Source organism: Ochlerotatus camptorhynchus, unplaced genomic scaffold, assembly GCF_037179485.1.
Source record: "Ochlerotatus camptorhynchus isolate MF236.1 unplaced genomic scaffold, CSIRO-AGI_Acam_v1.1 ptg000327l, whole genome shotgun sequence".
In the NCBI taxonomy this organism is placed as follows: domain Eukaryota; kingdom Metazoa; phylum Arthropoda; class Insecta; order Diptera; family Culicidae; genus Ochlerotatus; species Ochlerotatus camptorhynchus.
Genome location: NW_027040815.1, coordinates 173,069 through 200,501, shown reverse-complemented (window position 1 = coordinate 200,501; position 27,433 = coordinate 173,069). Strand labels below are relative to the sequence as shown.

The 27,433-nt window shown below is 39.8% G+C and overlaps 1 protein-coding gene across 1 annotated transcript in view; it reads right to left on the bottom strand.

The window, feature by feature from the left end:
• Positions 1–4,828: 4,828 nt before the first annotated feature.
• The window catches only part of Acf (ATP-dependent chromatin assembly factor large subunit), a 40,267-nt gene continuing 17,662 nt past the window's right edge, over positions 4,829–27,433 (bottom strand). The window contains exons 3-5 of the mRNA XM_065230052.1: positions 8,491–9,919; positions 5,477–8,091; positions 4,829–5,410 (exon numbers count right to left, since the gene is read on the bottom strand). Of these exons, the coding sequence (XP_065086124.1) occupies positions 5,206–5,410; positions 5,477–8,091; positions 8,491–9,919 (4,249 nt within the window). The 3' untranslated portion in view covers positions 4,829–5,205. The remainder of the gene's footprint in view (positions 5,411–5,476; positions 8,092–8,490; positions 9,920–27,433) is intronic.

Sequence of the window (27,433 nt, the reverse complement as noted above, 5' to 3'; positions counted from 1 at the left end):
GTTTTTTTGGAGCCTACTACGGATACTGACTGCATTTGAAGGCAGTCCAATATCTTCACCTTCGGCAGGGCACGGTTTTTAAAGATTCCGAAGGAATCGGGACCCAAGAAATCATCACTAGTCAAACTCGCTTCGGTGACCACTCCTTCAATTTCTACCTCACTACTGGGTATGTAGACTCGGTATTCCAATGAAAAAAGCTCGCACGCAACAATTTGGTTAGCCTGCTTCCGGTCATCAACGGTAACGCGCAGTTTTATTGGTGTTACCTTGAAAATATCGGTAACGGCCGAAAAATGTGTTCTTAGATCCTTAGAGATCCTCGGAATGTTCAAAGGTTTTTGTTTGGGCCGGAAAAAAACAACCCATGGGCCTTTCGAGGCTTCTGGGTAAGCCTTTAGGCGGGGGAGCGCAGAGGTTTTCGGGGGCAATGGTGTGGGGGGTGCAGGTGGACGAGGAGGAGATGGTGGGGGAGAGGGTTGTGGGCGATACCTTTTCTTGGGATATGCTCCAGTATTTTTGCTGGAGAGCGAGTCAACTGGAACGTCAAGGGTTTCCATTTCCACAACTTCCTCGAGACTTTCGTGTGAGGTGGAATTAAGAGTTTCGTCGTCTGAGATGGAAAGCGACCATCCCCCGCCTTTATCATTTTCATCCATTGCGGTTAAAGATCGCCGCAATGGTGTTTTTGGTAAATACTGTACAAATAATTACAGTAATTTCAAATAATATCAAAAATAGTAAAAAAAAATGCTAAAAAAAAATTGATATAGTTTTATTCTACTAAAGAGTAATACGAAAGAAAGAAAAAAACCAAGAAAAAAAATAGAAAAAATATATATAGGGTTAAATACCCCATTTCCGGCCTATTAAGCACAACCCGCACTTAATCTTTCTTAATCTAGCGCAGTTTAGCACCAAACGGAATGTTATTATTACTGATGGCTTCCAAATTTATTTACCTTTCCGTATGTACCGTTATATTTGGTAAAGAGAATCCAATCGTTGAGATATTGTCAAAAGTCTAACACTGCTTCTTGACGCCAAACTCGGCCTACGGATTCTAAACTCGGCCTAACGCATTGAAACGCAATTGAAACGCCAAAGAATTCACTTCGGCCTATCGGATGAAGATAAAAAATGATTCGGTCGGAGCGCTTCTTTTGTTTTTGGGAATAATGGGTGCAAACCTTCAAATCACGCGTTCTCATTGACTTCGCTCGGAAGCTTATTAATTAAAGTATAGTACCAAACGCATAATTGATTTGGTAACTCTGTAATCATGGATTTATTTGAAGTTTTCTGCTCGATAGGCCCAAAATGGGCGATTAGGCCGAAGTAGTTCTCTACCCTATACTGAAAAAAAATGGATCACCCTAACTATACTCTACTTAAAAATAGTACGAGAAAAAAAAATCAAGAAAAAAAAATTATAGATATGGATCACCCTAATTATGACCCAACCTAATCTAATACTGGACCATGCGGGGAGATGCGATACTGGTGAAAACAAAGCGACACGGTATACCTATTGCACTGAGGCGGCAGATGACTGGTGCGATGCTATTGTATTCCCCAACGGCTGTTGGGTCGATAACCTTGCAGCTGGTATGCCTCTTTCGCCTCGGTAGGCAATTTAACGTGCTTTCGTTGTTGCTATCAATGGGCCGATAGTGGTGATGATTTTACAGATGTTGATGTTAAAGCTGGACCGTAATCAAAGCGCTCGGCGTATGATAAACGGCTTCCTCACTCGCGCACTAGTTGTCTTAACACTATGCCAACTAACTTTGGCGAGAAAAAACCCTGTGGAAAAACTCAAAAACTCAAATACTAGTGTTGTACAACGAGACCGATGCGACTTGACCGGCTCAGCGTGCGAGACGGAATGAATGTTCTTCCTTGAAAGAATACAAAAACTTATGCGCGAAATGTCTTGTTGATAACTCGAGTGTTACACATAATAAAGTCAACATTTGTGGCATTAGTGTAAAAAATCACGGCTTCAAAGAAGTATAAGGCTAAAGCGGCGGCTAAGAAAAAATGTTAGCCTTTTAAATATACGGTTTGGATATAATGTAAAACGAATTTTAAATGTTTTATTTTTTATCCCCCCCCTCGACTGGTGCGAGCATCGAGTGACAAAAGAAAAACTTGTGATTTGTTCCGGCCTAATGAACATATATATTTTTGATTTAAATGAACAAAATTTGGTTCCGTGTTTAACATTGGACGTTTTATTCTACATGATACTAGATTCCCTTTCACAAATTTCAGAGATTGGCCCCGCCTTTAGAAAATGAGCACCAATCATGTTAGGCAGTCCAAATGACCGAAGTAACAATCATGTATCCATCATTTCAATCTGTACATTAGACCATTTTTGACCTATGATTATCTTAAATAAATGAAAGTAAATTTGGATGGATGTTTTTGTATCACAAAGTAATAAATGAGTAATTGCTAGTACAAAAATGAATAAAATTTATGCATTTATGAGTAACAGAATACTGATGTGACCATAGGTGTAAAAATACACACATTTTAGGTGTAGTCCCGTTTTAGCCGAATATGCATACTTCTGGATCAACAATAGAAAAAGGCCCATCAGCATTTGTAATCAAACCGTTTCAAAACCCATTCCTCACAAATCGAAGGACGCCCACACAAACCAACACCATCATCGTGTAGGTAGAAGTTTCCCCTATCCGATGATGGTGTTGGTTTGCGTGGGTGGCCTTCGCTTTGTGAGTAAAGGGCTTTGGAACGGTTTGTTTAGAAATGCTGATGGGCCCTTTTCTATCGATGATCCAGAAGTATGCATATTCGGCTACAACGGGACTACAACAATAGAAAAGTTGATCCAGACTTTATAGTCAAAATTGAGCCCTTTATAGGCATTTTTGCGTATTTGGCAGTTTCCGTGTGTGCGGCAGTTTGTTTGTATTCATACGCTTATGCTCTACCGTCGTCTCTCTTACACAACGCAAACGGTAGGACAACATTCGAGCAAAAAGAAAATTATCAAATAACTATCATATGACATGTGTGATTTCGTTCTAATTCCTCAATTTGATGTAAATTAAACCATTTCTGATTAGAAATCTTATTACTAGGACATCGTTGCTTGCTATTTTCAGAATTAACACAAGCACAACATCAGCAGCTCTTATTATGCGAAAAACTAATATACAACTAATATAGCCTGTCATACGACACTTTAGTTTGGTACTGTAGCTACGAGAATCGCTGCCAATTGATCAATATCGAGCCCTTACGTATCCGAAGAGATGTTTTCAGAGCCTTAACCGTCGCCGATACTCTGCAAGGAAGAATTGACTGCGAAGCAATTCTGCAACAAGTGAACATTAATGTTCAACCTCGATCACTACGCAACAGTCTTATGCTGAGACTTCCACTTCTTCGAACTAATTATAGCATAGGGAGCGCTATTTACGGCTTGCAGCTAGTGTTCAACCGAGTAGCGTCGATGTTCGATTTCCACTTGACACGGAATATGCTTCGCCGAAGATTCTCTGCCTTTTTTGCTGACCGAAGGCGCTTGATACCCAACAGCTAAGTGTAAAATTTAAGACTTATAAATTTTTAATAACTTGACAATGCTTTCCAAGTTATTTTCGTTTGTAACTGTAGTAACTGTAGTATATGTATGTCGTCTGTATAATCTGTACTTTTTTACAACACATCATTGGGACTATTTCTAGTCTGTTGATGCAACCATAACAAATAAACAAATAAACAAATAATTTGATAGCTTGTTTTGCAAGTTTCGGAAGCAAAGGCAGTCGATTATCACAGAAAATGTGTCGACTACGGTGACCGTTTACAAGACAGGTCTTAATTTTGCGCTCATACAGGGTAAGTACATGCAGCATTTTCAGTACCACCATATTTTTCATGGCTTTTTTGTGTTTTTACCCTTCTTACAAAGAAGGGTATAGATATCACTTGAAAAACCGACTATCGACATATACCATTCGACTCGGCTCGACGAGATCGGAACATGTCTGTGTGTGTGTGTGTGTGTACGTGTGTATGTGTGTGTGTATGTAACGAAATGAATGCGCTCACGTTTCTCAGCAACCGCTCAACCGATTTGAACAAACTCGGCGCCAAATGATAGGTCTTGGGGTCCCATTGAACGCTATTGAACGGTTTTAGAATCGGTGAACCGGTTCCGGAGATATGGCCGGAATAAGATCCGGTGAATATGGGCTTCACGCTGGATTTAACGGAAAACGTATCAAAACCTACAGAATTCAAAAATAAGATCAATGCAAGTCGTGTTAAGTGTTCCAGACACATTGGACACACTTGGACATGTTCCGGATACCCCGGGGAAGTTGCTTGAATATGAATTGAATTAAAACCCATTAAATCACATTAAAATACGATGATAAGGTGATTGGTAGCCTCACCAAATAGACTACATCCGGATATATTCCGGGTACCCCCAGGCAGTGGCGTAGCGTCACTGGATGACACGGGGGTGGGGGGCTTGGTCACTGATGACAATAAAATAAATAAACTTGAATAAGTAAGAAGGGTCTGATCACACCATAGGTGGATAAATTCGGGTTTTTTTAAAGAAAATGCATTAACTTTGGTTGCAATTTGAGAACATTTGAGAATTGCGTGTAATTCGTGGTAATTTAATAAGCACTGACCGATAATGAATGTTGATAGAAACCCCTCGAATTCATTGTTTCAGATTTTATAGAGGGAATCGAACCGTCGTCTCCATGGTACGATTTGTAGCTGCGACTTTACTGGATTTCTCAAATTTTCTACGTTTCAGATGTTGGTATTGTGGCATCCTAATGTACGTCATTTTATTATAAATAGAAAAATAAGAAATTCTAGACACATGGAAACATAATCGTGATTTACAGTGACCAAAGTCTAGCTCGTCGGGTGATCGAATTTGCTCGTCTATTACCTTGTAAGCTATATAAGTGCAGCCAAAGTTATTGGTCATATTATTTTGTTATACACTTAGACAGATGTTGTAATGATTTTCTTCTAAACGCTACATGCTAATATTAAAATAATCTGTTTGTCATCACGAGTAATCGCTGCAAGAGAATGATGATAAAATCGGTCCTACTCTTAAAACTTATCAATACTTAGCTTGCTCCAAAAAGCTATGTAGGTATGTACGTTAAAGTTAAGAAAAGCATTCGCTTACTTTTTCGCAGACCTCCGTTTCCCACTACTGCTATCTTTGTGTGACGATTTTGGGGAATTCCCTCCGTTGGACACGGGGGTAGATGGAGTCGAGGTTCCATTTTTCAGGGCCGAATCGTGTTTCAGCATGTCACTCGGTTTGAATGGAAGTGATAACTCCTTTGAACGCTGCAGTATAAATCGCTCCAAGGTTTGGCCGGTTCTAAAACAAAAAGAAATTGAGTTTGAATAAAAACGTAATATAATGCCAGTTAATGGGTACACTTACCTATAGATTTCTGTTTCGTCGGTATTGTATAGATCGCAGTTACGGAACACCAGTTGTACGTCATTCATCATTTGTTCATTGATCGTGTATTCGCCCATATTCAGTTTTGATTTGATTTTGGCAAAATCCATCGGATTTTTTATAATGGTGTAATAATCTGGCACTTCCTTTACAGAAACCGGTCTGTCGAAAGGCCATGAGTCCGCATGTTTTAGAATATCATCGAGCAAAGTGTATAAAACTACGTTGTTCAGTGGCAGGTCGTCGCCGGTGCGTCTACCTCTGCGGGAATTTGATGAATCCAGGTCATCATTCGCAGCAGAACGTCGTGATTTACTGGGTGGAGAGGGTGTTTCATCATCTTCGTCTTCGTTTTCTTCGTGATATCCATTTGTCAAGGACCGTTTCGAAGTTGATCGACGACTACGCTTCGCTTTAACTGCTAAAGTTTCATCATCACTTGAATCCTCGTCATGAGATGTCTTGCGTTTGGAATTTCGTTTCTTCGAGGTGTTAACCTTTGTTCGTTCTTCAGCTTCTTCGCATTCTGGTTCCTCTTCGAACTCTTGTTCCTCTTCATATTCGTCGTAATCGTCTATGCTTTCGGCCTTCACCGGAGCTGAAGCAAGCCAGGCGGATATTTTCTTAGATTTTTTTTTATTATCTTTTGATTTCTTCTTAGAACTGCTGGAACCTGTTTTCTTTTTACAGCATTTGTCACAGTTCCAACGCTTTTTCTGTGTGCTTGTGAGAGACTTTGTACACTCCGGATGGTATGCCGTACTACACGTGGAACATAGTACGGTTGCACCTGCTATCTTACACCTTTTGCAATTGACTTCCTCTTCCGACTCGCTGAGCACCTCTTCATTTTCATCATCGGCCGTTTCATCTATCTGTTCTTCGAATTCTTCTTCCTCGACACGTTCCTCTTCTACGAAGACCTTGCGTTTTCTGGTTTGTCTCTTCTTTTTATAGTCTTCCGGTCGGCATTTCGGGCAGTACCAGTCTCCTTCTGGGACTTGTTTCAGCTTAGGTTTGAGGCAGTACATATGACAAGCACGGTTACATTCATCGCATAATAGCGTCATTTCCGGATCACCTTTTCGGCGGCAAATCATGCAAGCGATGCGCTCAGCAGATCTAGACCACTGTATTGTGTCGTATAGTACGTTGTAATGCAAAAAGATTTGAGAGTAGTTCGATGCACGCATAAGGGATTCTTCCCAACGTGCCAGATTCTTTTGACCTATAATCAGTGATTTTGTTATCGCAGCCTTGTCCTTTATTTTTTTCTTCACTCCAAGTGGATGACTCAGGAATTTAGAATCAATGCACTGCTCGATTTGAAGCAAAGCTTTTGCTAACGAATGAACTTTCTCTTTCAAAGTGTTCGATTCCTCTAACAGCTTTGACTCATCACTAGAGTCCTCAGATTCAATAATCATCGTATCTGGCAAATCATAACCTGGATCATTATCATGTGAGAGCTGCTTTTCATTGTCATCATCCGATTCGTCATTTTCCATACCTTCATCTTGATCTTCTGTGTCTTCTTTTTTCTCTTTTATGGCCATCACTCTATTACGACCCCATCGGAGCGGTTCGGAAAGTTGTTTATAATCGAACTGCTCCAATGCATCGCGCCATTCCTCTCGATTCCTCACCTTCATATTACCCAAATAACCAATAGAAATTTTAGCCTCAAGTTCTAGCAGATTCTCACGCAAAGTGGTTTCAAAAATTACATTTGGATCCGTTCCTGGTTCATGGTTGAAATCAGGTGAATCGTACTTTTTAATATACTTGGCATTAATGGCTGCAAGCACTGCATCCCGATCCACTACACTGGCAGTAATTTTTTCAACCGGGCAATCCTTGACATGGGTCAAAATGAGCTCTTTTTCGTTTTCTAGATTTTCGCGAAGTGTCTTCTCGCGTATACCTCTGGGATTGAGGCTTTCTATCAATGCGTTTATTTCTTCCTCCGTATGATAAAAACTCCACCTTGCACCTGAATGAACATCACTGTGCACCGGGCAGGATTTTGAATTGGCTGTACACATCAACAGTTCAGCATTTGTAGGCGTTTTCACAAGTTCCTTCTTCGTGTCTGTTGAACTCTCGTCGGGAGCTCCGTTAGGGGTCGCTTTGTTTTGATCAATCAACCCTTTAATTTTGGCACTCCCAGTCAACATGAGTTTTTCAATTACTAAGTCCTCTTTTTTGACTTGATTTTCTTTATCGTCTTCGCTCAGTTTGTTGTTCATAATTGTTTGTGTGATGAACTTCTTTCTCAAATCTGCAGGGCAAGAAGCCAATCCAGGAATGTGTGGTGTTGGTTTATCCTGACATTTGCCGGAATATGTTCGATCATACTCGACAAATAAACCCGGAAGAGACTCGAATAACCAGTAACTTCTATGAGCACGATCCGAGCCCAAGTAGATCTGGTAATCGAAGAAGTCTTCCTTGCACTTGTCGATGTCTTTTTGCAGAACTTTGACATCACGTTCTGTATCAGCGTCCAATTTCACAAACTCTTGGACCATCTTTTCTTCTGACTCCTTGCGTAAGGCTGCCTTTTCTTCAATAGTTCCTTCGTGGGCTACGATCTGGAAAGAATAAGGAACATAACTATTGTATTAGGGTAAACGCAGCAATAGTGGAGGTACGTTAGTGCAATGTGTTCCTATATCATGGCTTACGGAAACTCAATTTTTTAACCAGAAATTACTAATAAATGCGTAAAATTTTAGTCATTGTATATGGGTAGTTCCATTTTCCTTCAAAACTGTGTACTTTCCCGACTAGGATTGCACCCAGGCCTGCTGGGGTGAGAGGTAATCACGCTTACCACTACACCACCGGCGCCGCTATAAATTACATGAAAATCATAAAAATACCTTGAATACCTAAATCATAACTGATTTTGCTGAAAACAACAATTTCGGTTGACCGGTGGGATATGGATTTTTTGTAAAAAACTGCAACAAGTCTAGTTGTATACGTACCTTCCTTTTCAACTCATTCTTCATGTCCCACTTTTCGGAAGCGTTTCGTGCCTCACGCTTTCTTCTCGCTGCGTTTGCCGTGAGGTACTGCTGCTTTGCAATTTTAGCCTTCTCTAGACGTTCCTCGATCAGTTCCCGTACACTTCCGTACGTTAGCAACTGGTCGATGAGACATTTTAAAATCTTCAAAACGTCGCCAATTGGAAGCTGAAACACCGTAAAGGACTTGAGCGCCCTCAAAATATGCGGATAGTCGAGCACTAGCTGAACTCCTGGATCATCGTAGCTGTGGTAACCTCCACGCATAGAGAATCGCCATTTAGCACCTTTTTCTTCAATCAAAGCACCGGAGGAAAGGAAATGTAGTCTTAAGATTTCCGATACGGTAGTAGAATCCATCGGTAGCTCATTCAATTTAGTGCTATAATGTGTCTCACACCATATAGCAGCTTTAGTGGCTTTCTTTAAGAAAGGGAACCCATTTTTTCGGTTTCCGAAGTCAGCTGCCGTATCGTATCTAACGTATACCTCGTTTTCTTCTTCGACTTGGTGTGAGAAAATTGTGCTCAATAGCACTTGGAAAATGTCACTCAAAGGACCATTTACCTCCTTCAATAGCAGTGCCCTTTCCAGCAGATCCATAGAAAGACCGTTAGCGAATTTATCTTTAATCGACAATAGTTCCGCAAACGAAGTCATAAACTCCAGGATGTACATAAACTCACTGAAGTGCTTTGAATCGATTATAGTGCTCACTGGTTTCGGTTCCGGAATAACCTTCTGATCGGACAGTTCCTGGTCTTCCTGGACGCGATTGAACTTTTTCATGGCTATCGCCACTTGCTCAGCAAGGATGGCTTTCTGCTCCTCCAAGCGTTTCTTTTCCAAAGCCTCCTTCTCTGCTTTCTCTTTTCGTATCCGTTCCATTTCTTCTTTGAGGTTCTTGTCTGATTTCTGATCGTCAACTGTCTTGAACTTACTGCTGCCGCCTTCTTCGGAGGATTTATTTAAGTATTTAGAAATGCTCTGCTGTTTTCCATCGTCCTTCTTGAAACCTGGCTTCGGACCAGGTTTCTTTTTAGTTTTTGGAGGTAAATTTTGCTTATCCTGCTCCATGCGAAGCTTCTTTTCCTCGGCGATTTGAAAACGCTTTGATTTTCCAAAATCTGGTGGATTCCCAAAGAATATCATGTCATCGGTCATTTTCTCATCAGAGACAAACTTTTTGAAGGAAGCTTCCTTAATCTTAAGCACTCCACCAACTTGCTCTACGTGCTGCTTCAGGAACAGTTTACATTTGTCACGAGTTGTTGAGCTGCGTTCTCGTCTCATATTTTCCGCAATTGAAGTCCATTCCTTTGGCGTACGCCCATCATCAGAGTGAACGCGATACTTGAACTTGTCTGCCTTCGTGGGGCTGTTTTTATTACTGAAACAAAATAATGATACAAATTAGATTACGGTAAATAATAGTTTCGGCAGGCTTTCATTCAGCAGGAAATTTCACTTAAGGATCAGCTCAACACACTTGACTAAATTATTGTATACACGCAGAAAAATGGATTTTTGTTTCAGGGGCTAATGTATTTTGTTATTGATTCAAACATATTGTATCACCATTTCAACGAAACATATTTTTGAATCAACAAAATGGTTTTTAGAATCAACAAACAGATTATAGACTCTACAACCGGTTTGTTGATTCAAAAATATTTTTCTTTGAATTAACCGAATAATATATTTGAATCAATACCAAAAATATATTAGGCAATGAGCCAAAAATATATCCATTTGAATTTAAAAATCATTTCTCTCTGTAACGGATCAGGAGGATCGTTCTGTACAAATTGAATATACTGTGGCTTCGAACGATTAAAAATGTATATAACAGTCGGAGCTGTACTGAAGCGAAATACAGAGACGTCGGATCACTTTCGTTTTGACGCTGAACTCGTTAACTACCTTTTTTTATTCTCTCCAGGAACAAGAACCTGTATCACGGTAACAAGGGGAAAAGTAAAAAAAAAACAGTAAGTATTCCTGACTCGATTCAGGAACACAAAAGTGGCGACGACGAAAAAGAATTGCAGTGCATTTGAGTTAGGTAAAAATCCCTTGAAAGCAATTTTAAGAAGTGTGGTACATTCAAAAAATAAATCACATTTCCGATGGAAAATATCCATTAGAATTTCACATAACTTTCATGTGATCTCATAATTGGGAGTTGCTCCACGAAATCACATGAACCTTATGTGTGCAATGAAGTTTATGTGATTTATCACATAGAATTCATGTAATCATATGAATGTTATGTGAATTTCAGATAAAAATCATTAATTTTGTTATAGGAAAAATATCATGTGCGATCCCAATGGAAACTATATGAAAACTTTTTTCAGTGTAGAGCTACGCGAGTGTAAGTATCGGAATTTCGGCTACCGGAGCTAGGTGTAGTTTTATCCGAGGTTTTACCTCATCACCTCACGAACCGCACCGTCAGGATTGCGATAGCATAGGATTGATTTATCGGCTATTCAGTTGTGAAGCTGGCAGTTGCAGTGGAGTAACCTTTGTGTCATGAGAAGCTATTTTACTTTTTTTTCAAGGACGCCATTTTTGCGTCCAGACCATTTTCGTGGTGACAGACAATAACCATTTGTTCTTCTGATAAAGCGATTGCGGCTTGAAGACAATTGGATTTTGTTTTCATATTACATGCTAAGAGTGTGCTTTTTTCTCTTAAAAAAGTAGAAGGGTCTGTGCCTAGGGGCACGAACGGGAGCTTGACGTAGGACCGCTAGGGCACGGAACAAATGTGAAGAAAATCATCTATTATCTTAACTCTTTCCGTTTTTGATTTGTAGCCGTACAAAATTTGTAGTATTTTTTTCAAAGAGAAAGATGATGAAGAGAACCGATCAAAATCACTTGCACCCCTGCTTCCAAGTTTGGTTACAAGATTACAACTCTGGAGAGCATTTTGTGTGGTCGTTGGGGGCATGTGGTTCTGAATATGGACCAACAGGCAGATAAATTCTATTCCTACTCTTTACTGTAATAAGCTTGTTGGCCCAGAAAAGGGCCGTTTTGTTGCTAAAGTTGGTGATGATTTAACCACAGACAAACAGACATAACACTCGCAAGTTGTTCATCGAACAAGCATTTAACGGACAATTTAAAAGTATCGTAGTTGGTAGTACCACCACCTGAGGCGCGCATAGTCAATTCCCTTGCGTTTGACGTTTACACACTACCACCATCTGTTCAGTGTAGTGCCCACCACAGTGTACTCAACAGATGGCGGTAATGTTTTAGTGACGATATTTTACAGTGAGAAATATTCAATGCGTTATGTCTGTTTGTCTGTGATTTAACCTCCGAAACTGTACTGAGTTTGTCTGTCGCTTCAAAGCGTAGACGACATCGATGGTAGCATACGATTGGCGTGTTAAGTATAGGTGACAGCATCACGGATCACATTTTCCAAGAACACCTTCAGCACACCTCGTGTTTTCTCGTAGATCAGACCGGGGACACGTTTGATACCGCCACGGCGAGCCCGACGACTACTTTTGCTGCTTCTGCTGCCTGCTCACCACGGTGTCCGAAGCGAAAATGAGTTGAGGCTTTTTTTTTAGTAAAATTTGCGTTTATTTTCTGGTTTTTTTTTTATGTTTCAACATTTGGTTTAACATTTCAATTGGTTAGCCTTTGGCTCTTCATCTTTGTTCTAGTTAATTGGTTGTTATAATGTGATGATTGCGTTTTACAGGATATCTTTTATGGGATTGTTTTGGTATGAGTTCCCGAGCAAAGTCGGATATCAAAATACTATCAAAATGATATCTAATTTTGTTTTGACGTAGGACTACGTCTTTGATTTCTATATGGGGGTACACTTTGTGAAAACCGAAAATGGAACATGTAACAAATTAAGAAAGATTTTGAGCGTTCATAACTCAGCTGCCCCTGGTCCAATTTCAATAATTTTATCACCAATCGATCAGAAATATGGCTACGCATCGATAACAATCCGAATGTTGATTTTCAACAAGAAACTATTGAAAAAATGGTAAATGTCCGGCATTGTCCAAAAGCGTCGAATTAACAAACAAATCCACCAATTACCTACATGCATATGCTGCTTCCCCAGCACAGTCGTCAGAGAGTAGTAAGTAGACGAAACAAGTCGAAGTGGCATTCGCCTTCGATCCTCGGGCGCGTGCGAATATGGAGGATGGAATTGCGTAAAATTTTGCGGACTCATCGCCATATTCAGAACCAAACGCAAATTCTTCGAGATAACCACCATCCGTCGTCTGGCTCGCCGTGCCGGTGTCTGACGTATCTCCGGTCTGATCTACGAGGTGTGCTGAAGGTGTTCCTGAAAAATGAGATCCGTGATGCTGTCACCTACACTAAACACGCCAAGCGTAAGCGGCCATGGATGTAATCTACGTTTTGAAGTGACAGAGACGCACTCTGTTTGGTTTCGGAGGTTAAATCATCACAAACTTTGGCAACAAAACGGCTCTTTTCAGGGCCACCAAGCTTATTACAGTAAAGAGTACGAATAGAATTCATCTACCTGTTTGTCCATATTCAGAACCAACGATCACACAATCACACAGATTTTTTAGGTTTTCTACAGGAAACCATGAGAAATTTACTCATCGCTGAGTTCTTGCACTTTTGGCGATTATGAGTGAACTAAACTCAAATTTGAGTCGTTCTCATTCGCCGTGTACGCAAAAAGAAAAGAGCCAGTGTCGCTACGGTCACTACTTGATAGCAAACTACTCATAATGGGAGGAGCATGGTGGGTATATAAATGGTGATACAGCTTCGTCACTATATAGGCGAGGAGGTCGCGGGGGGGAGGGTTTTAGAGCAAATTGTAAACAAACTCGGTCGCTGTCCCATACAAAAATCCAACATGGCTGAATCACGAATTTGACACATTAGAACATCTATATGTAGCCACCTTGGGGAGGAGTCTTTGTAGCTTTTATACCACTTGGTTGCACATCATTCTGCTTTAACCTGAAAAGATATAAAAGAGCGCTGCGGTATGACATTAGCTCATTTTCGCTTCGGACCACGCCGAACAACAAAAGCAGCAGAAGGAAGGTGGTGGCTAGTACACTCCTTCACACCTAACAAGCAACAATTGGCTGGTCGTGGCAAAAGAGGAAAAGGTCTGGTAAAGGAGGCGCCAAGCGTCGTCGCAAAGTTCTTCAAGATAACCACCATCCGTCGTCTGGCTCGCCGAGGCGGTGTCAAACGTATCTCCGGTCTGATCTACGAGGTGTGCTGAAGGTGTTCCTGGAAAATGAAGTCCGTGATGCTGTCACCTACACTAAACACGTCAAGCGCAAGTGGCCATGGATGTCCTCTTCAATAAAACGGCCCTTTTCAGGGCCAACAAGCTTACATCAGTAAAGAGCTGGAATAGAATTTATCTGTGCTTGTTTGTCCATATTCAGAACCACAAGCCCCCAACGACCACACAAAATGCTCTCCAGAGTTGTAATCTTGTAACCAAACTTGGAAGCAGGGGTGCATGTGATTTTGATTGATTCTCTTAATCAACTTTCTCTTTGAGAAAGATTACTACAAATTTGGTACGCATACAATTCAAAAACGGAAAGAGTTGAGATAATAGATAATTGATCAATTAAAAGAACTAAATGCGCTACACATTTATTCCGTCCACTAGCGGTCCTACGTCAAGCTTCCATTCGTGCCCCTAGGCACAGACCCTTCTTCTTTTTTAAATCATGTTGATAACATATTTTGATATGCTATTTTTTAAATTTCGGTTGAATTCATATTTTGATATTGCTTTGATATTTCTAAAAATATTATTTAGAACAAAATTTGATATTTTATATAAAAAAAAAAACGCATCCACACTTATCACTGAAATCTACATTTATTTTTATTTTTTCTTCTTACGAGTCAATCAGGTTTCTTTATGAACATCATAAAGACAATTATGATTCTTACAGTGTTGTTTTACAACATTTATTGACATTAATCTGCCTGTGAATTGAATTTACAAATCGATATAAAATTGATTGCGTCCAGTTCGTCTGTAATACTTATACTAATACATTGTTGTCGAATATTGCAATTTAACTTTCGTAGACTTAGTCGGTTTCTTTGCTTAAATAGCTTAAATATGTTGTCATAAATTTTTATTAATTATCAGTTCTCTCCCAATAAAATAAATATCGTCATTGTCTGTTAAAATATGTTCGATGCGAAGGAATTTATGATTCATAATATTATAAGAGTCATCGTAGACTAATTTTTTACACAATTCGTGTGTCCTATTCCTATATTGAATATAATTCCACTAGAATTTGTCATGAAAACGAAATTCTAAACTTAAAAACTTCACATCGTCTATTTCTATGCTATTGGATCCAATAAACTTCAATCGTTCGTCATATTTGAACTTTTGTTATTTGTGTATAATGACAAAAGCGATTCATTATATACTTTCTTGTAATGTGTACTACTGGATGATTATTTCCAGTTCTGTACTTTAATATGGCACCATTCGCACTTTATTTAATTTTAATTTTCATTTTGCAGCGTTTGGTGGGGCAACGGGAGCGCAAGTCAATCCAAAGCCGAGGATAAAGGACGGGTAATGGCTGAATAGTCTATGCGGACCACTTGAACGCCATGGGAAAAGGAAGGGATTGAAGAGACCGGTTATTGGGGGGTTTTGAAGAAATGACACATAGTGATGCTAAATGTAAAGAAACCGAAAATCCATCTCCCACTGATTCATCCTTTCACATATATACCAAATTGATATTTTAAAGCAATAATCAAAATAAACAGACAATACATGAAAAGGCTAGTTGCCAGTTGCTTTAAAGGCTAGTTGCCTCCCTAAGCGGACCCTCCGCATCCTAACTCTTCTGTTAATCCACTTAATGCTACTTCTTCTTCTTCTTGTTCGCATTTCAAGCTTATTGCTTAGCGCATATTAGCTTATTGCGTGCTCTCAACTTAGTGTTCTAAATGCACTTCCACAGTTATTAATTGAGAACTTTCGATGCCAATACCAATGCATGAATTTGTATATTGTGTGGCAAGCACAATGATACTCTATGCCCAGGGAAGTCGAGAAAATTTCCAACCCGAAAGATTCCGTCGACCGGACCGGGAATCGAACCCGCCGCCTCCGGCTTGATAATACCGTGCCTTTACTGACTAGGCTATGAGGCCCCTACTTAATGCTACTAGGCTGTCTAAATTTTCTTATTTAAGTTCGTTTGATGATTATGATATCTCTAGTCTAATTAATAAATAATTGAAATCTCTAATCTACCTACCATGCTTTATTAAGTACCTGCACATGTGAATGTAATCTAAAATTTAACGTGTTTCAAGTTGTTTTTGACTTTGACCTATATTTAATATTTATAAGTTCGTCCCAGGTGACAGCTTCAAGTGACTAAAATGCTTCACTTTGAAGATAGTTTCCTAGCTGATTTGTAAATTGCATAGGGTATATGCTTCAACTACGCTCACACGTTTCCACTATGTCGCACCACAAAAATACATATGGTTATGTCACAATAGAAGCACGCCACAGTGGAAATCCCGAGCCATAGTTCAAACACTTATCCCAAATCAAAATGAAGCACATATAAGATTAGTTGCAATACCATGTACAAAAATGATGTTTAACATTGTTCCCTGAGTAATACCTCAATTAAAACAACAATGAAAGCTTGTCACGCAAGTAGAAGGAGCACTGTTGGGCACTTTCTGAAATATTTGAATAATATAATTCCCTTGCAAACCCAAATAAATCTATCTGCGTAAAAAAAAATAATAAGTGTGATTTGCGGAAAAACCCGCCAGTATCGCACCCAACGTCAGTGCCTATACGTAAGCGTACTACGACGCGGCTCTCAATCAAAGGAGTAACAAGTGTGATACTATCACTTCAGGCTAGAACTTTGGTTCTCTTATGCAATGGTTCATCAGAGAGGGGAAGCTCAGTAATCCTCATCGCATGCTCATGACGCTATTCTGTCACGGCATGAGCCAACGATGCCGGACCTAAACCAACCGTCTCCAACGCTCCACTATGAAGCATAAGATTAGGCCCGCCCACCAACGTCCAGGTTAAAAAACTTGCCAAGGGGAGGGAATATGGCACCATTCGCACTTTATTGACAACATTATTTGATTTTGAATCTTGATATCAACCAAAAGATTTCAAAACATTCAGATTACTAAATTTGATATCATGATATCAAAATAATAACTAATTTAGTTTTTTTATTTTTTTTTTTGTTTTCCTACCATAGTTATTCTAATATTTTGTTTACTTATTTTGTTTATTATTAACGAAACTACTAATAGCAAAACGCATACATGGATTTTTTATCAAGAAAACATAATTTGTTATCTTTTTAATATCCTTCATATACCATTTAGATCTCATTTTTGTTATGATTACTGTTAACTCGACCACACGGTAGGCAAAATATGTTATCACGAACGCTTATATCAAAATATCAAACTTAGTTTTCATTTTGTTTTCATTCTCTGCTCGGGTTAAGGCTAGACAGCAGCGCTCTTTTATATCTTTTCAGGTTAAAGCAGAATGATGTGTAAGCAAGTGGTACTCGATTATGACGACACCGGTAAGCTGCAAAGACTCCTCCCATCATGAGTAGTTTGCTATCTTAAAGTAGCGACACTGGCTCCTTTAATTTTGCGTAGTTTGCCAATGTCAACACCTGGAAAGTTAGCGGCGCCGGTGGTGTAGTGGTAAGCGTGGATACCTCTCACCCCAGCAGGCCTGGGTTCAATCTCAGTCAGCATGTTCTGAGGCATAACATCTCTGATAGCGCCGTTGATATCCGTTGGTCCCCGGTTCATGAATTGATGGATCGATAGGTAGGATCCAGGTGTGGGCGCTGCCTCCCTGGCGTCGGTAGCATTGGTGCTCAGCACTGAAAACAAGATCGACTGAAAACAAATCTCGCGTCACTTTTCAATAGGTCCTAACTACATTGATCGATTCTCATCGACTCTCTCTTTCGTAAATAACTCGGCTTCAAAAATGTTTCCTGCCGTCTTCGTCGAATTAGATGCTAGATTGTTGCTTCTTGCATCGAACTGTGTGTAGGAAATATCCGGCCGTGGCGATTAAAAGTTGATGAAGAGAATCGATCAAAATCATTTGCACCCCTGCTTTCAAATTTGGTTACAAGAGCATTTTGTGCGGTCGTTGGGGGCGTGTGGTACTGAATATGGACAAACAGGCAGATAAATTCTATTCCTAATCTTTACTGTAATAAGCTTGTTGGCCCTGAGAAGGGCCGTTTTGTTGCCAAAGTTGGCGATGATTTAACCTCCGAAACCGTACCGGGTGCGTCTGTCGCTTCAAAGCGTAGACGACAAATCCATGGCCGCTTACGCTTGGCGTGTTCAGTGTAGGTGGCAGCATCACGGATCTCATTTTCCAAGAACACCTTCAGCACACCTCGTAGATCAGACCGGAGACACGTTTGACACCGCCACGGCGAGCCAGACGACTGCTTTTGCTGCTTCTGCTGTCTGCTCACCACGGCGTCCGAAGCGAAAATGAGTTGAGGCTAGACAGCAGCGTTGTTTTTTATCTCTTTTTTTTTTTCTTTATTTATAATTTTGGCTGTAAAGTTTATACAAACTGTGGCCAGCCAATTAGCTGGAGAAATCTTCTGGTGAGCAAGCACCTTAAAACTAATTATATTACATATATTTTCTTAAAACTAAGTTGAATTCAAACATTTTCTCTATAAACAAATTCACGCATTTTTTCTTATATGTAATAATGTTGGTTTCTAATTTGAGTTCAGAGGGTAACGCATTAAATTTCACAATTCCAGAAAAAAATACATTCCTAGCAGCTAATTCAGTTCTAGCTCTTCCTACTATATAATTTTCTCTATTTCTTGTTTCAAAAGAGTGTATACTCTGTGCCTGTATAAGAGGAATATTGCATCTTATGTGACCATTTTTTATTTTATAAATTAATAGAAGTACGTTATATTTACACAAATCATTTAGCGAAAGCAGGGATTCAGAGTATAAATTTATAGTTGGAAACAATGTGGGAAGTTTTTTAATAGCTTTAATTGCTTTATTTTGAAGTACTCTTAGTCCATTTAATTGCAATACGCCAGCTGTACCCCATAAACAATTCATATAATTTAAATGTGGAACAATAAATGAATTATAGAGGTTCCAACAACATTTAATGTTTAGGCATTTTCTGGCTTTTTTCAGAGCAAAATTTATTTTTTTTATTTTTTGAATGTGCAGTTTCCATTTCAGATTATTATCGATTCTGAGTCCCAAATAATCAACTTCCAAAACTTGTTGTCTCTTTCATCAATTGACAAATTAAATCTAGGGGTTACGTTCCCTCTTGAAAAAATAATAAAGTTTGATTTTTCGGTATTGATTTTCATCATATTTACAGAAAACCATTTGGGAATAATTTCCAAGTCTTTTTGTATCATGATTTGCAATGCAGGGATATTGTTTGCTCTATATTTCCAGACTGCATCATCTGCATAACATTGAAGCTCACCTTTGAGTGGCAGGTTAAAAATATCATTTAGAAAAATATTAAACAAAAGAGGTCCCAAAATTGATCCTTGTGGTACACCAGCACGTATGACAGCTGAATCACTTAATATTTCACCAATATTGCACGACTGCTGACGATTAGACAAGTACGATTTTATTAAAATTACTGCTGAAGCTGAAATACCGTAAAAACTCAACTTTTTCTGAAGAATTTTATGTGGAATACAATCGAAAGCCTTAGACAGGTCAATAAAGATACAAGCCACATAATCACCTTCATCTAGACGTAGTTTACAAGCTCTAATGATGCTGATTCTGTACTACATTTTGGCATGAAACCAAATTGTCTATTGCTTATTAATTGGTTTTGGATCATGAACGATTTCAATTGTTGGTTGAGTATTTTTTCTGGAATTTTTGATAATGCTGGTAGAATTGAAATAGGTCTATAGTTATTTTTTGACAATTTATCTCCTGACTTATACTGCCGGTAATCGCAAGTCAGTCCCATCTGCATTTTTATCAATTTTGAGTTAGCATCATTATTCAGTTTATCATTCTATGTTTTTTGAGATGTGCTATTGAAAAAATGTGGTTTGTTCAAGAAAACTGAAAAAAACCAAGTCAAATTGTCCCACAGCGAAAAGTAACCGCAAGTCAGTCCCATTAGAAAAAAATTTATCAGAAATGTTAGACAACACATCGCATCATGAGATTTGTCTCAATATAGCTTTTGTCCACTTCCCCTAGGGTATCTGGAACATGTCTGGATGTGGCCAATATTTTTTTTTTTTTCCTTTGGTTTGTTTTTTCCGTTGATCTTGTTTTCCGTGCTGAGCACCAATGCTACCGACGTGCCAGGAAGGCAGCTCCCACACCTGGACCCTACCTATCGACCCATCAACTCATGAACCGGGGACCAACGGCTTTACTTCCCATCCGAAGGAAGGCGTGATCAGAGATGTTATGCCTCAGAACATCCCGGCGGCACCGACTAGGATTGAACCCAGGCCTGCTGGGGTGAGAGGTAATCACGCTTACCACTACACCACCGGCGCCGTTATGTGGCCAATATAGTTCTTACGATACTCAATTTGACCGCCAATGGATATGGCTTTGAATTATCATGTGATTTGATGTATCGCTTGATGGATTTTAATTTAAAAGGATTTACCACTTCCCCGGAACATGTCCGGGTGTGGCCAACATGGTGCTGGTCACTCATCATGACCCTTATTGATCTTATTTTTGAATTCTCATGTGAATTGATTTATCGCATGGAGAGTTTGGCACGTTTGGCTCTGGTCTGATGAAGACCCATACTCACCGGAATATGTTCCGGCCATTGCTCTGGAACCAGCGGAACAAATCCAAAAACATTCAATAACGTTCTATGGGACCATAGTATCTTTCTACTGTTCAATACTGTGCTTAAACTAATGCAGCATCGGCATGGAATTGTGACTGACTTGCGGTTATTTTCCTCATTGACGTTAAATGTAATCGCAAGTCAGTCCCACTCAGATTTTGGCCATAAAATAAAAATTTTACGATATTTTTCCAATATTTTTGGGTAAACATAGATGCATTCTATCACATTGTACGTTTATTTTTAAATTTATCCCTCCAAAATAGGTGTCAAATCAGAAAACTTGAAAAATCTTTGAACGCCGTTTTCTCATTTCCAGTTTTTTACAGATGGGACTGACTTGCGATTATGGGCAGTATACAAGGGTATAATTTTTGCTGCTTTTAAACAATCATCAAAACTGGACGTTTCAATAATATAGTTAGTTAATTCTGACAATTTTGGAGCTATCACATCTCTATAATTCTTTAAAAACCTTACAGATATTTTATCAATTCCAACGGCAGCAGACGAGTTCAAAGAGTTGAGTACAACCTTTATCACACCATCATCAATAGGTGAAAATGAAAATGAATGTGCTGAATAGTGAGACATATATCTTTCGAAATTATTCACAGAATCAAGAATAGGGAGACTAGTTAAACCAACATTTACAAAATAATTATTCAAACAATTTGCCACATCTTTATCATTTGATAATACTACACCATTTTCCTTTAATGAGATTTTCTGATTACTTTTTTCGTTGGATGGTTTTTGAAAAATTATTTCTCTTAAAATATTCCATGTTTTTTTTTGTAATTAGCTTGATTTTCATTGATTTTGTTCAAGTAGTATTTTTATTTTTCTTTAGCCAATTTTATTCGATTACTTAATCTGTTTCTTTCCGTTACATAATCTCTGAACGCATTAATTTTCAGTATTGACCCATTTGGGGCGCTCTTATATTTTTTGAACAATTCATTTTTATGATTAATGGCAATTAAAAGTTGAGGAGAAATATACGGCTTACGAATATCAGTTTTACTTTTATAACTAACTGTATGTTTATTATCATCAATTACACTTTTTAGTTTCATACTTAAATCATTAAAGCTTTCCGATGTATCCAAAAGCATTGCTAATACTGAGTTTTGTATATTATCATACCTAATTACTGTTCTTTGGAAATTTCTATCGACCTTTGCCGGCCGCAGTTTAAACGACAACACAGTAGTTTTATGATCTGATAAATGGCATTCTGTATCCATTACCACTAGTTCCATTTTGTAATTAAACATATTTGTAAGAAAATGATCTATAGTTGTTGCAATAGTGTTCGACCGCCTAGTAGCATAAAGTGGATCCAAGCTATTTAGTATTATAAATCCAATGCTTTGGATACTTTCAATATAGTTTTCAACGATTGGATTACAAGTGTCTAATGGGTTAATATTAAAATCACCACAAATGCATAACTTTTTATGATTTGATATAATGTGCTCTAATTCATTAATAAATAATAAGGGATTCCTTCCCGGAGTATAAATTCCAAGAATTTTAACATTATAATCGATTAACTATACCATTAAGTAGTTGCATTCATTTTCACATCTAGTTAGAACTAATTGGCTTCTCAAGCCAGATGATACAAATATGGATACGCCAGATGATACAAATATGGATATCTTTTTAGGTTAAGAGATGAACTAGCCTATGGCTAAAAATCTCTATAATAAAGGTAAAAAAAAAAAAAAAAAATCTTTTTAGGTTAAAGCAGAATGATGTGCAACCAAGTGGTACTCGATTATGACGACTGCGTTTGGGAACAACGTTTATTTCATGAAAACAGTAAAAAAAATCACTTTTTATTTGTACTTTGGATAATGCTTGACATTACCACTTTTTCAATAGTTTCTTGCGTAGCATTGCGTATACATATTTCTTATCAATTGGTGATAAAATTATTGAAATTGATCCAGGGGCAGCTTAGTTATTAATGTTCAAAATCTTCCATAATTTTGTTTCATGTTCCATTTTCGGTTTTCACAAAGTGTACCCCAGTATAGAAATTAAAGACGTAGTCCTACGTAGAAACTAGGCATCCGGGTACCAGTGGTAAGCGACCCTTACAGTCCACTTGGTTTGCTTCTAGTCATCGTGGTGGCACGCGATCAGTACCAGTGGAAGACAGAATTTCAGTTGACTCAACCGCTCGCGTAGATCTCGCTACAAGCGGGTGCCACGGGAGATTCCTCTTTGTCGAAGGAGTAGCGGAAACGACGTGATCAGTCGAGTGCGCCAAAAAGAAGCAAATAGAGGACCAAAGAAACTGGTGAGGATTACCAAAGTCGGCAAAGGTCAGACACCACCTGCGATACATTTGGAAAGTTCGGGTGAGTCCTCATTTTTTTTTTATCTATTTAAAGAACGCGAGGTTACAGCTTTTTGTTGTTGTTGTTATCTGCATACCTGTGGAATTTAATATGGCTTCGATAGGCATGGCTACGACTATTGAGCCTTACCGTAGAGGAATTTCCTTTGCGGAATGGATTGAAAGACTCGATTTTTTAAAGCTAATAACATCCAAGATAATTTGCGAAAACCCCATTTTATAACTCTTAGAGGGCCAGTAGTTTATAAAGAGCTAAAACTACTGTACCCAAACACCAATATTGCTGAAGTTGATTATAAGGAAATGATTGTCAAGCTTAAGACAAGATTAGACAAAACTGAATCAGATTTGATTCAGCGTTTCAAATTTAATAACCGTGTTCAACTGTCGGATGAGTCTCTAGAAGACTTTGTGTTGTCGGTTAAATTGCAAGCTGAATTTTGTTCATTTGGTGATTTTAAGGAGTTGGCAATCAGGGACCGTATAATTGCAGGGATTAAGGAAGTTTCATTACAACAGAGACTGCTGAATGAAGAAAACTTGACCCTAAAAGTAGCTGAGAAAATTATCACTACTTGGGAAATGGCTGGGGCAAATGCCAGAACATTGGGTGTACACATTGCTGGTGGTCAGGCTTTGAACAAATTGTTGACCACATATACGGTTGCAAACCGTGAATTTGGACAAGTGCCTCAATGAGAGTAGGTTAGGTGGGAAGCCATACAACAGAAGTCACGAAAATGCTTTAGGCTAAAAAATTTGAGACGTGATGCCGTCAACCTGAAAAAAAAATTGCTTAACGATGAATTACCAACAACTGACTGTAAAACATATCTGGTACCTCTATATATGCAATTAGATCAACATCCAAAGTCCATCCTTTTTACACATTCTGCACAAAAGAAACTTTCTGCCCCGTCCCATTCATAAAAAAAAACGGCTGGAAATCCTGTCAGGTGCGGTTGCACCAGGGTGGCCAGACCTACCGTTTCATCGGTAGCCCTACCGATTTTTGGGATGCCTACCGATTCACAGACGAAAGGTTCAAAACTACCGATTTTTCACTTTTCCTACCGAGAATCACAGATTTCAAGACTGTGTTCTATTTGGTGAATTTTCACTTAGACTTTACACTTTGAAAATAGATTATAGTGTTCGAAAATCCCTCTGTTGTTGCTCGTCCGATTTTTGAGAAGGTATTTGTCAAGATTGATTCCTGAGCGGTCAGAAATAAGTTTTTGGTAGGGAACATAAATTTGACGTTTGGGTTGTGTTACGATACCACAGGGCAGGCTCATTGGTAGCGAGGTGAGTTCCGTACCACCCAAGATCTGGCAACCAGCAAACGTCAAACGGAGCATAGCCGGTGACGTGTCACTCAAACGTCACTTCAGCAAAAAACAACAATGTGATCGTGAAGTGGAGTAAATTCGAGAATAGATTAAAAGTCAACAAAATTGAATATAATAATAAGTAAATCCTACCTAAAGCTTGTTAATCTAGATTTGGTGAGCTAGTGTCAAGTAAATTTAATGAAATTATCAACCTAGGTAAAATTATATACATTTATTGCCTATTTACGCGCAAAGAAAATCCTAACCCTAAATTTATTATAGATAACTAGTTCTACTATTAGTACGGCTGGATTTATACCAATTGCTTAAAATTACAAACCTAAGAGTAAGTACTCAATTAAACTTATCCTAACATGCGAAATTTGTAAAACCTAATCAAAATTTATAAAACCTAGGGCAATTGGTTGCTAGCGATAATTCACGTTCACATAGAGTTTCGGGTTTGAACAGGAAGAACAACACGAAAATGTAAGTGAAAAACTTTACTTAAAATCCATTAAAACTAAAACAAATATACGATTACAGCTTTGAAGCTGCTTATGCTGCTATCAAAACGTGTTTACGTCTGCCCGAAAATCTATCCGAACAATCTTCAAAGATTTTCTGGAGGTTCTAGTCGAACCGAAGAATGAGCGACAGTAATGCAAAACACTGTGCCAAATGCGATCGGCTGGACACAGCAAACCATCTCGTTGGATGCGATATGTGTGAGACGTGGGTGCACTTCGACTGCGCGGGTGTTACGGACTCCATCGCCGATCCGGATCGCACTTGGAAGTGTGATCGATGCCGATCGCTGGAAGATGATGTTGTTTCCCATTCGAGGACGTCCGTCAGTCGCTCGTCTATGAGTAAACGCTCGACCTGAGTATAGCTAAGCCTGCAGATGATTGAAGAGCAGAAAGCGTTGCGGATGAGGAGAATCCTAGAGGAACAGGCGGCTCAAGTAGTAGCGCGAAACAAGCTAGCCGAAGAGGAGGAGCGGTTTTTGGGGCAGAAGTACGATCTGCTCATGACCGAAGCGGATGATGCGGAAGAAGGAGCCAGTAGGAAATCAAGACTGAGCAGTCGAACTAGTCGAGAGAAGGTTCGGTCGTGGCTTAGCAGACAGGAAGACAGCACAGCACAGCAAGTGACAGTAGTGCCCCCCAGTAGCATGAAGTCAACGGTCGTAGCCACAGAAGCAGTTCAACAATCTACAATTCCAGCTCCCATCACATCAAGTCCGATCACGTCAAACGTTCCCGCCATAGTAACTTCGGATCCAGCGTCAACTTCCACGCCAAATTCAGTGGATGGTTCCATAAGTGTGAAGCGTTCATTGGCAACGATGGTACCTCAAATTCCGATTCCAGTGAGGTCAGACGGCAGCTTCGTATCACGCACCGAAATCACATTCGACGTTCCCCAACGGCCTCTGGTAAGTTCCTCCTTGCTTACGAGATGCAATTCTACTGTCGGGATCGACACTTCAGCTACGATGGATGGTCCGCGGAAAGTCAACAGTAGTGCTCCGCCTCCGAATATAGAAATTCACCCTATGTCCAGTAGTCATTACCCACGAGTTAATAAAGTACCAATTAGTGGGAGTAGGGCATCGGGATGTGGTGATTATACCGTCACATTTCCCTCAAGTAGTAGGCCAATATTGCAGGATAGCATAGTAATTACAAGCGTACCACAAGTCTCTTCCATAAACTATGGGTGTACGCCAATTGTTAGCTACAATTCCGCATTTCCGACCGCAGTATCAGGGCAGAGTCAACCGTTCGCTACAAGCATTCCGGCACAAAACTATAGTAGTAGCGTCGCCTTTCAAAACGTTGGTACTAATCCAAGAACGTCATTAGTCACCGGGGGTCAAGGGTCATCCCAGAATCCCGTCTCATCAGTACCACTGGTACACTCCCGACCAGTGTTAAGTTCCGGTTGTCAATCAACGTGGATCAATAACAATCTGGCCAGTACGGATGTCGGTGGGATACAATCGGGAAATGTAAGTCACATCCCAGTTCCATCGCAGCGTGAAAGAACGTTTGTCAACAATGGGGGGGGGGCCAGTAACTTCTAATGGGACGGTGCCACCTGCATACATCGTTGATCCACTTCAGTTCGAGATTCCGGTGACGCAATCAGCGGCGGGCTCAAGAGATTCCCGCATTCCCTGGTTTAGCCAACAACCACCATCTCAACCGCAACATTCACAACATCAGCATCCTGTCTATCCAGCTAGAAGTAGGCCATCTAGTGGACAACTGGCAGCGAGACAGGTGATGCCACGAGAGTTGCCGAACTTTTCAGGAGATCCTCAAGATTGGCCGCTGTTCTATAGCTCGTTTTATAACTCTACGGAAACATGCGGGTACAGTGTACACTGACTCCGAAAACTTGGCGTGATTGCAGCGCTGTTTGAAGGGGAATGCATTGGAAGCAGTTAAAAGCCGATTGCTGATGCCACAGTCGGTGTCCTCTGTAATTGATATATTACGGAGGTTGTATGGTCGACCGGAAATTCTGATACATTCTCTCCTCCAAAAATTGCGTTCAGTTCCCTCTACGAAGACCGATAACTTGCAGTCACAGATAACTTTCGGTCTCGCGGTGCAAAACGTTGTGGACCATATGTCTATCGCCAATCTTCATGACCATCTGTGGAATCCGACACTGCTTCATGAGCTAATAGAGAAACTGCCATCTCAGCTCAAAATGCAGTGGTCCTATTACAAGAGCAGATGCGCTTATGTCAACCTGGCGACCTTCAGCGCTTTCATGTCCGAACTAGTGGTGATGGCTTCGGACGTTACGCTTCCAATAGACGGTCTCACCATGAACGCGAGATCCATCAAACCGGGGAAGGAAAAACCGAAGCTGTACGTACACTCCGAGGAAACGAAAACTGGACAAGTAGTGGACTACGACAAGAAGCCGTCAGTGGAGTCGATGAAGAAGACCTGCACGTACTGTGCCTGTGCGAATCATGAAATCGTGAACTGCGTACAGTTCAAGGGACTCGATCTGGATGGGAGATGGAAGGCGATCAAACAAAAGAATTTGTGCAGAAGCTGTCTCATACCACATCGGAAGTGGCCCTGCCGTTCCAACAAGGAGTGCGGCGTCGATGGATGCAGAGTTCATCATCACAAGCTACTGCATTCAACTAGGAATCCCTCGCAAAACAGAGTGGAAGCAGGAAGCTCGTCGCGGTCTACGAATAACGTTGTGCACCAA